At 41.1% G+C, this 10,607-nt stretch overlaps 3 protein-coding genes across 3 annotated transcripts; 1 reads left to right on the top strand and 2 right to left on the bottom strand.

Annotated features, from left to right (window-relative positions):
• Positions 1–362: 362 nt before the first annotated feature.
• On the bottom strand, positions 363–1,178 carry LOC141841716 (putative glucosamine 6-phosphate N-acetyltransferase 2). Its single transcript, XM_074729900.1, has one exon. It carries the CDS (start codon positions 1,141–1,143, stop codon positions 655–657), a length of 489 nt encoding a protein of 162 aa, XP_074586001.1. The 5' UTR covers positions 1,144–1,178; the 3' UTR covers positions 363–654.
• Positions 1,179–3,182: 2,004 nt separating this feature from the next.
• Positions 3,183–8,828, top strand: LOC141839180 (putative lipoxygenase 8, chloroplastic). The gene is made up of 9 exons (XM_074726874.1): positions 3,183–3,604; positions 5,454–5,728; positions 5,805–6,045; positions 6,184–6,501; positions 6,587–6,672; positions 6,758–6,868; positions 7,275–7,576; positions 7,654–7,920; positions 7,994–8,828. The coding sequence occupies exons 1-9, from the start codon at positions 3,226–3,228 to the stop codon at positions 8,751–8,753; spliced, it is 2,739 nt and encodes a 912-aa protein (XP_074582975.1). The 5' UTR covers positions 3,183–3,225; the 3' UTR covers positions 8,754–8,828.
• A 186-nt stretch (positions 8,829–9,014) lies between these two features.
• Positions 9,015–10,607, bottom strand: LOC141840590 (uncharacterized). The gene is made up of 3 exons (XM_074728631.1): positions 10,301–10,607; positions 9,424–9,653; positions 9,015–9,293 (listed from the first exon to the last, which is right to left on the bottom strand). Exons 1-3 carry the CDS (start codon positions 10,605–10,607, stop codon positions 9,015–9,017), a joined length of 816 nt encoding a protein of 271 aa, XP_074584732.1.

The following is a 10,607-nucleotide window of genomic DNA, read 5'->3' as shown; positions in this document are numbered from 1 at the left end:
TGCCAGTATTGATCCATTTCCATCCTTACACATAATAAAGCCCTACAAGCATTGATTGCCCATGCCCAATTCACTCATTTTAATTGGTAGGCCTAAGGGGGCCAAGCAAGTGAAGCTACCCAATTCACTATTGGATCTGCCATTTTTTTCATATTGTACAAGTTACTCATACCGATATTAAATTTAGTTATTCAAGCTCCATAATTCCCAACATTATATCCCTTTTTATGCGTCAATTGAGATTAGTCATCATGTACCAAACCACAACTAAGTAGTTACCTTGACTCGAACTCCGGCATTATCAATATTCAAGCTCAACAAACTTAACATAAGAGAAAATATGTAAAGTGAGACACTAAAAATTTGGATTTTCTTTAATAATTTGTTAAGTAGATAACATGACAAAGATAGTCTAATTAACTGTTTCAGCTACCAATTCAGGGAAGCAAAAGCTAGGTTTGCATCAATGTCAACCTAATCGCATCTCACAATGCACCCCCTTCTAGCAATTAGGCATTCTAGTTAACTACATTTTTAGGGCGAGAAAAGATTTCCATGGATTCCTAGATAAAATTAAAAGGGAAAGCATAAAACAGCAAAGAAAATTTCTCCTATTACCGCGAAAATGATGTAGATGAAGGCCTCTCTATCCAATCAGAAGTAGAGAGCCATCTGGATATCCTTCTCCTCGAACCCACACTTCTCGTAGAACGATCTCAGTTCAATCGAGCAGTCGAGAATGACCTTGTAGCACCCAGCCTCCTTCGCATAGTCTGTAAGGTGTCGTACCACCCGCTGGCCAAGGTGGCGGCCGCGGGCGGACGCATCCACGACGACGTCTTCGATATGGCCCACCTTCCCCGCGCCGCGGAGGAACTTGCGCTCCACGAAGACGCATCCCGTGGCGACGATACGTCCGGAGAGACGATCCTCAGAGACAACGACGAGATGGTCGTCACCGAGGGCGGCTAGATCGGCGAAGCGGGCCTGGAAATCTGCGTCGGAGAGAGGAGTGGAGGATGGGCTGAGCTGCGAGAGGAGATCCACGAAGCCCTTGGCATTGTCGGATATATCAAGGCGGCGGAGTGGGAGCAGGTCGTCGTCGCCGCCGTCGACTCTGGTCACCGCCGATCGCCTATCCATTCTGATCGATTCCGGGCTTCCTCTTCGTCTCTCTCGCTGGCTTCTCCCCCAAGCTATTATTCCTTTAACGGAGCGGGTCTGGAATCCGATTAAACAGGTTCGATTCTTCCGGATCTATTCTTCTAAGATCCGTGAGGAGCAAATAAAATTTCAATTTAGTTTTCATTAACAAAGCAAAACTAAACAATCCAAATTTTTATTCTTGTATAATAAAATTTGACATCAAAATTTTTTCGATCCATTTAATTTAGTAATAAAATTTAAAAATCATGTAATTAGTTCGTCTTAAAAATAATGTTATAAATATGATATACTTTAAATTTAATTGAAAAGCAAATGGACAATATGGATAAGAAGAGAAAATTAAAGAGAATGATGGTAATCCAATTAGTAATGAGAGAAGACAAGTTTGGAAGCAATTAACTTAATTGCTAGCTAGCTAGTACGATATCTCTTTGGATTTAAACTAACTAGGAACGATAAAACTCTCTGCTAGTGCTAACTACTCCGATCGAAGCTTAATTTGTTGTAGTTGATTAAAGCTCCTAGTTAAATAAATGGAATTCCTTGTAATTTACAGATGAGGGTTAATTTCTGTTTATCTACAATTAAGAACAGCTGGCTAGCTAGCGGCAAAGGTTGCTTCCTGCAAGCTTTGTGCAGCTGAAAAAACATAATAATAATAAGAAGAAGAAGAAGAAAAAAGAAAAAGAAGAGGAAAGAGTATTTAACAAGAGTAGTCTTGTATTAATGGTGGAAGAGCATTCCACGTACGAAACTCTTGTCTTCTTTTCCCACAAGCTAAACTAGTTAAGCTAGAGATGATGTGGTGATTCAACCAAATCAACATTGACTTGTTCAATCAATAATTAATTAATTGAGTAGCTTAACCTGCTGCAACTATATATAAAATTTACAAGTTGCTGTGGTATTAATTAATGAAGACAGGCGATAAAAGAAAGATGCAAGAGATGGTGATCATTTATAACTTCTATTTACTTTTTTTTATAGACGGTCTGTCTGGAGTCGTATTGAAGTGATGGATTTCTTTTTTCTTTTTTTCTTTTTTTTGCTGAAGAGATGCCGTGCATGCAAATATATCCACTCCACTAAGCCATGTATGGCTTCCACTGATCATTAGGCCATGCAAGCTGCTGTTATCTCGGATTTGAACTTGAACAATATCCAGGCGCCATCCTATTTACTCGAATATATATTAAAATACTAATTAAGAAATTGTGGATCTGTTTGGATGGACGGATATATATATATTCGAATGCAATTAATATATATATATATGTATATATATATATATATATATACAATTTTCAAATTTTGTTAGTCCAAAAAAACATGTGTATATATTCACAAGTCATATATACAATTTTCAAATTTTGTTAGTCCAAAAAAACATGTGTTATTAATTGAGACCGAGAAGTCATGTGATGTTACTTGAGACACGTTTCCAATCACCCAATATTCTAATGAATTAAACTGGAACGAAGAAATCAAAGGCGGCTGCGTACAAGACAATAACAAAATCTCTAGAAGCCATGTGATTGGCCAAATTTCAATCCACTGATATTACAGTACGTACGTTTCATTTTTCATCTTTCTTTCACTCGATCGATAATCGGCTTAATCGTATATTGATATTTATTTTTAATATCTGGCCTAACTCATAATCATATATCTATAATATATATATATATATATATATATATATATAGTTAACTGGATGGACACTTCATTTCATTCTGGATTTATCAGGTAATAATTAATGAAAGAAAGAAAATCATCTATTTCTAGAATTAATTGAATGAAATTTAGAACATATAATAAAAAAAAATCATCACATGGAGAGAATTCTGTATTCTTAATTACCTTCACACCTTAATTATTTAATTAATGTGAAATTAATTAATTACTTTGAGATCGAAAGCCGCGAGGTTAAATTATATATTTACCTTTCCATAGTCTTTATATATAACTACCCAGCTTGTGCTTGTCTCTGATTAATTCCCATTTCCATTCACATATATATATCTGCAGTACGATTAAATTAAAGCCATACATACAATAATGTTGCCAAAACCTCCTCCTCCTCTTGCTCTCCATTGCAATGCTCCTCCACCTCTCCCCTTTCACGGCGCCGACCGCCCTCTCCGGCCGAGCCATAATCCTGCAGGCATGCAGCCCTCTGGGGTGCGCAGGCACACGAGAAGGTGCCGTGGCATTACCATAAGCTGCACCAGCGTGAAAATTTTGAAGGAAGGGGTAACCTTGTCTACGGGGGACAACCTCGGCGGCTCCCTCACCGTGAAGGCAGTGGTGACGGTGCAATCGACGGCATCCGGCGTGCTCAGCAGCCTCCTCGGGTTCTCCAAGCTGGGCGACGGCGTCAAGGACTTGCTTGGCAAATCTCTCCTGCTCGAGCTCGTCAGTGCACAGCTCGATCCCAGTGAGTTTAATTCGTCATTAATTAACTTCCGTATAGTAGCTGATTATTTGCTCTGTTAACTATTGCTAGTTTTTTTAAATTATTGCTAATCTCTGGCTTTTAGTTTTTCCTGTTGAATATTTTAAGACCTAAAGTGGTTAATTAGGATGGCTTCATATAAGAAATTCAAATTGGGGCCAACTAATCGTGATGGATAAGAAGGTAAAGTTGGCCATATATATTTTTTAAAGAAAATAATAAAAATTGGAGTTTTGTCAAGAGCATGCATGGACCAAAAGTTTTCATCCATTTTGTTATTTTAATTCATATAAAAAATGAAATAAACAAGGGGATATTTTTTTTTATAAAATGCATAAATATCTATTTACTCCAACGATTAGCTAATTAACAAGAAACTTAGAATTTATATATATTAGAATAAGAATTTATTAAAATTTATAAACACGTGCATCTATTTATTCTTTGTTTATAAAAAAAATCTAATAACTTGTAAGTTTAGGAGGGAGCATAGTGGACTTGCTCGCCCTAAAAGTTTAGGAGTGGAGATCTTCATACGTAAACGATAATACGATCTATTCAATTTAAAGTATAATTTAAGAGAGATAAAATCTATTAATAAGAGAATTTATTACTAAAAATACTAATGATTTTTATATCATATAACTTAATTTTTAAACAAGCATTAATTTTGCATATATATTGTAAAATTATATTATAAAAATGTATATATTAATTTTATATTATATATCAGTTGTCATTCCCATGAAAAATTTTATAATTGCACACAAAATCAAATTATCAACCTCAAGTTTTTACCGATTAAGTTCAATTGATGATAAAATCACTTAGGAAGTTTAAAAATTTTATGATGATAAATCGTTGATTAGAACTTATCTATATTTTTCAATTACTTTGGTTGATGAAAAAGTTTGGATCAGTCAACTATAAATTTAATTAGGTAAAAATTGAATAAGATCAGAAATTATACAAGTGAGACATCTCAACTACTGAAACACATGAGAAACAAAGGGCCAGCCACATTAACTCGGCGATCCATGTGCTTGAATTGGATTATGCGCCCAACTTGCTGATTGTGTGGGACCCAACAATGTCATCATTGTCCGTGATCTTCCAAGTTACCTGCAGGCTTTGCACAATAAAAAATTTAAAAAATTGCAACAGTTCGTGCTTGCAATAAGGAGGTAAAGCATCAGTAACATCATGTAAGCAAAGGTGGAACCGCCACCTAGCGGCCTGGTCCCGGCCCACAAGTGTCCAGAGGGAGTAAATCACGGACGGCCATTTTGGCCTTTTTCTCATCATGGCTAGCGCAGGGGAGGGATCGAACCCAAAGCCTCCAACTGCCCTGCGCTAACCATGCGAGCAAGCCCGTGAGGGCAAAGCATCAGTAACATCATGTTCTATATTTGAGTTGCATACCTATTTGATGATCGTGGAATAATCAAGAGTTGCATCCACCTGTTACATAAAAGAGTTACATCCCTGTTCATACATTGTTTTGAGTGAGTTCACAAGAACCTATATGTCATAAATCTAGTTATATATGATGCAACAAGAGCCTTCCATCCATGAACCTCATGCTACCACGGCTCGACAATACACATGATCAAGTCGTCCTTAGGAGGGAAAGGAAAGGAAAGGAAAGGATTCCCTTGTGCTTCCATCACATCGACAAGGGTTCTCTTCCTTGCTACAATTACACTAGAAAGAATAAACTTAATTGCAAATGCCTTCATCAACTGCTTGAATGACTGCCATTGAATCTTCTTGGGCATGTGATTGACCATTTGTTCTTGTGCATGTTCCAAAAATATTATGATTGAGAAAGAAACGGGATTGGAGAAGGAGACTCTGCCTGCCTATGCTCGCAAAGCGAGCAAAGAGGGCAACTTGATCACGTATGAAGCCACCTTTGAAGTCGGCGGGGAATTTGGCACCATTGGAGGCGTGTTTGTGACGAATGATCAAAGCAAGGAGGTGTTCATCAAGGACATCAAGCTTGAGACCAGCAATCCTAATGCAACTTTGCCTACTTTTACATGCAACTCCTGGGTGGCCTCAACGTCTGACAACCCGGAAAAAAGATTATTCTTCACCAACAAGGTAACTACAACTAGTATTATGAAATCTGTAATGCTTGAGCACTTAATTTTCATGGTCTTAATACTTGGGGAAGCAGTGTTACTTGCCAGCCCAAACCCCAGATGGCCTCGGGCGATTGAGGGCGAAGGAGCTGGAGATTTTGAGAGGAAATGGTCAGGGAGAGCGCAAGAGCTTCGAAAGGATCTACGACTATGATGTCTATAACGATCTCGGCGACCCAGACAATGATGTTGAGAAAACCAGACCAGTTCTAGGAGGGAGCAAAGAGTATCCATACCCAAGGCGTTGCAGAACAGGACGTCCAAAGTCGAAAAAAGGTATGCGATTTAAAGACTCACTCAATATATATGCCTGTCTATCGTAGTATGGATAAACACACAGGATCAATTGAACCCACTGACTATCTAAGAATCTAAGAAGCAATAAAACAGTTAAGCATATTGTGCAAATAACAGATCCCAAATCTGAAACAAGGAGTGGATCCTTCTACGTACCTAGAGAGGAAGCTTTTTCCGAGGTGAAGTCGGCCAATTTCTCAGTGAAGACATTTCGCTCAGTGCTTCGTGCAGTTGTTCCTTCGATCCAGAGCGCAATTATTGACGTCAATCTCAGATTCCCATACTTCACCGCCATTGATTCACTCTTCAGTGAAGGGTTGAATCTGCCAGAGCTCGAAAGGGCGGGCTTGCGGGGTGTGCTTCCCCGCTTGGTGAGGACCGTCACTGAGGGAAAACAAGAAGTCTTGCTATTTGAAACGCCAGAAATGATCGACAGTAAGCAGCAAACATCAGTATTAGCTAGCTAGTTCGACTAGGTGGGTCGAGTATTTACTGGAGTAAAATGTCAAATTGATTGCAGGGGACAAGTTCTCATGGCTCAGAGATGAAGAATTTGCTCGCCAATGCTTGGCTGGAATAAATCCCTACGCTATTGAGCTGCTCAAGGTAATCACAACTAGAATCTCTCTCTCTCCTAAACAATGAATGATCGATGCAATTTTCTGATAATTTTAGTTTGATGAATGTGCAGACATTCCCTATAGTGAGCAAACTGGATCCGAAGGTCTATGGGCCAGCAGAGTCAGCAATCACAGTAGAAATACTTGAGCAAGGGATCAAAGGTGTCATGACTGTGCAAGAGGTAATGTGTGCGACAGAAATATATTCATTATTCAAAAGCAAAACAATCTAACTTAACATGATCTAGCAAATCAATCTACAATATGATATACTAGAACACGGACAAAAGGGATATAAATTGATATCAAACTCACTAGGAATTTCACAAACAAACCTGAGAGGATCACCGGATCGAACTTCATACACCTGATCAGGACACCTCGAATTAAATTGACTTGGGGAAGAAAAATAGAGGGCTTGAGGAGAAAAATATGATGCACCCCTATTTATTGTGAAAGATCACAAATTTCCTCAATATTGGCAGACATACTTGATTCTACTTGGAACATATTTAGACTGACTTTGTCATCCATATGGAAATGATTTAGTAAAAGGGAAAAATGATGAATATACCTTGATTTCTCCAGGCGCTGGAGAACAAGCGGCTGTTCATTCTGGACTTTCATGATCTGTTCTTGCCATACGTGCACAAAGTGCGAGAGTTGAAGAACACCACCTTGTATGGTTCTCGTACCATCTTCTTCCTAACCAATGAAGGCACCCTGCAGCCTCTTGTAATTGAACTCACCAGACCAGCCTCCGCCACCAAGCCCCAGTGGAAGCAGGTCTTCAGGCCTTCTTCGGATGCAACTGGAGCTTGGTTGTGGAGGCATGCCAAGTCCCATGTCCGTGCTCACGATTCGTGCCACCATGAGCTCATCAGCCACTGGTATACCCATACAAAGAGCACCTTTTTAATTCACCGCAATTAGGAGTATTTCTGATTACCCATGGTTAAAATGGCAGGCTAAGAACACATTGCTGTGTGGAGCCCTACAGCATCGCAGCGCATCGGCAGCTCAGTGAGATGCATCCCATCTATCGTCTGCTGCACCCGCATTTCCGTTACACCATGGAAATCAATGCGCTCGCAAGGCAGGCCCTCATCAGTGCCGGTGGAATCATTGAGATATCTTTCTCTCCGCTCAAGTACTCCATAGAGATCAGCTCCGTGGCCTACGACCAGAGCTGGCGTTTCGACATGGAAGCTCTCCCAGCCGACTTAATACGAAGGTATGCAACAAGTACTAAAAGCGTCATCTTTCAGGGATTTCCTCGATCGATCTAATGGCGTGCACTGGCACAGGGGAATGGCAGTGGAGGACGCCACGGCCGAGCACGGCCTAAGATTGACCATCGAGGACTACCCTTTCGCAAAGGACGGCCTCCTGATCTGGTCGGCGATCAAGGAATGGGTGCGGGACTACGTCACGCATCACTACCCGACCGCGAGCGAGGTGGCGGGCGACGTCGAGCTCCAGGCCTGGTGGCACGAGGTGCGGACCAAGGGGCACGGCGACAAGCAGGACGAGCCGTGGTGGCCCAAGCTGGAAAGTCCGGAGGCCTTATCACAGACTCTGACCACCATTATCTGGGTGGCGTCGGCGCACCACGCGGCGGTCAACTTCGGGCAGTACCACTTCGGCGGCTACTTCCCCAACCGGCCATCGATCGCGCGGACCAAGATGCCGACGGAAGACGACGACAAGGAGAGCTTCGAGAGGTTCCTGAAGAAACCGGAGGCGTCGCTGCTGCGGTGCCTGCCGAGCCAGATCCAGGCGACGGTGGTGATGGCGGTGCTGGACGTGCTGTCGAACCACTCGGTGGACGAAGAGTACCTCGGCGGGGAGATGGAGGGGGCGTGGGCGGCGGAGCCGGCGATCGGGGCGGCGTTCGAGAGGTTTAGCGGGAGATTGAAGGAGATCGAGGCGCTGATCGACGCGAGGAATGCCGATCCGGAGCTTAGGAATAGATGTGGGGCTGGACTCGTGCCGTACGAACTCATGAAGCCCTTCTCGGAGCCTGGCGTTACCGGAAAAGGAATCCCTAATAGCGTTTCTATTTAAATATATATATTTTTAATTTAAAAATAAATAATTAAATAAAAGTAAAACAAACTTATTTACTTAATTCCATGAGAGATCCTAATTCCTAGCTAGATAACTGAAAATTAATTAGAAATGTAATAAAAGATTTCCATGGAATGGAATTTGATTATCCACTTATTTAAATAATATTTATGGTGAATTATTTAATTTGCATGGATAGCATAGCATAGCATGATATATGGAGTATGATGATCAATCAGATGAGATGGATCGATTAGCTCAGAGCGAGGAGTAGATGGGGACCCCTGGGAGAGTGGTGCCCGCATCGACGATGAAAACATTGGCGGAGATGTAGTTTGAGGAATCGTGAAGCAGATATTGCACGAGCATCGTTATTGCTGGATCTGTGGTGCCCAATGTTTTCAATGGGACTATTTTCTCTACCACTGCACTAGTCCATGGCATCTCCATTAGGGAAGCTGTTATTTCGGATTTGAACAGTCCAGGCGCGATCGCATTCACTCGAATATTATAAGCACCCATATCCAATGCCATTGCCTGCATACAGTAGATATAGTACTTATTTAAGATCGTCATACTATCTCGATTGAAGCACGAACAAATTGAATTGGATTAAGGCTTGTACGTATACGTATACGTATACGTATACGTATGTATAATTAATTACCTGAGTGAGTGCATGAAGAGCTGTTTTGGAAGCATCGTAAGCAATCGCTCCTGGACTGCGAGGGCGAGGGAGTCCGACAATGGATGAAACGTTGATGACGGATCCTTTGATCTTGGCGTCGCGCATGAGCCTGCACACGTGTTTGGAAACTAACCATGTACCAGTCAGATTGGTTCTGATGACGTCATCCCATTCCTCCTTTGGCCAATCTACTGATGCATACACACCTCCTGCAGATTAATTAATTATTATTAATTAATTAGATCAGCTAGCACGAATTGAAGAAGAAATTAAACAGAGCATTTTATTAGTAATTAAGAAAGAGATCGATGCATGTTTTAATTTCATATATATATCGATGGCAAAATGAAGAATTCATAATCACCTAAACTTTAGTGTTTGTTTCCATCTAATTTAATTTGAAATTAACATTTGTTTTATTATATATATATATATATATATATATATATATATATATCGATCGCTGCACTGATGCATGCTAAGCGGCTGAATTTGATCAGGTGGTTTTAATTTGTTGGCTTTGACAGTTATTGCTTCGACTTCGTGCAGATCGGAGATTAGCGGTTTAATCAAATATTGTTAGTGGTCCAATAATTTGTGAATGATTTAATGGTATATATATATATATATTTTCAAATTCGATCGTATCACTAAAATTTAGTAGTAATAATCAATTAAATTTCAGTACCGTTAACTATAATCGATTAATTAATATTCGATGTGATTTTTTATATAAGTTTTATCGTTTGAACACTCCCGTACGTCGAATTTAAAAACTCCATTTGAAAATTCCTAAAAAAATTTTAAAAAAAAACATGTTCGCTTTTTTTCCCGCTGGTAGTTAAAGTATATATACCTCGAACTCCGGCGTTGTTGACCAACCCATCGATCCGCCCGAACGCATCCCACGCCTTCCGCACAGCGGCCGCGACGACCGCCTCCTCGGCGCTAACGTCCAGCACTACCGCGGCGGCGGCAGCCCCCTTTCCCTTTCGGAACGCGGTGATCTCCTCGCAGAGGGTCTTGAGGCGGTCGGCTCGTCGCGCGGCCGCGACGACGAGACAGCCGGCGCTGGCAAGGCTGAGACAGAGGTCGCGGCCAATGCCGGAGGAGGCACCGGTGACCATCACAACCTTTCCCTCCAGCTTCCCGCCGCTCGTCAT

The sequence above is a fragment of the Curcuma longa genome, chromosome 11 (genome assembly GCF_044706935.1).
Source record: "Curcuma longa cultivar G26 ecotype Majalengka, Jawa Barat chromosome 11, ITB_CL_G26_1.1, whole genome shotgun sequence".
NCBI lineage: Eukaryota > Viridiplantae > Streptophyta > Magnoliopsida > Zingiberales > Zingiberaceae > Curcuma > Curcuma longa.
Note: the sequence above shows the minus strand (reverse complement) of the source record. Positions and strands in the feature narration are given on the sequence as shown.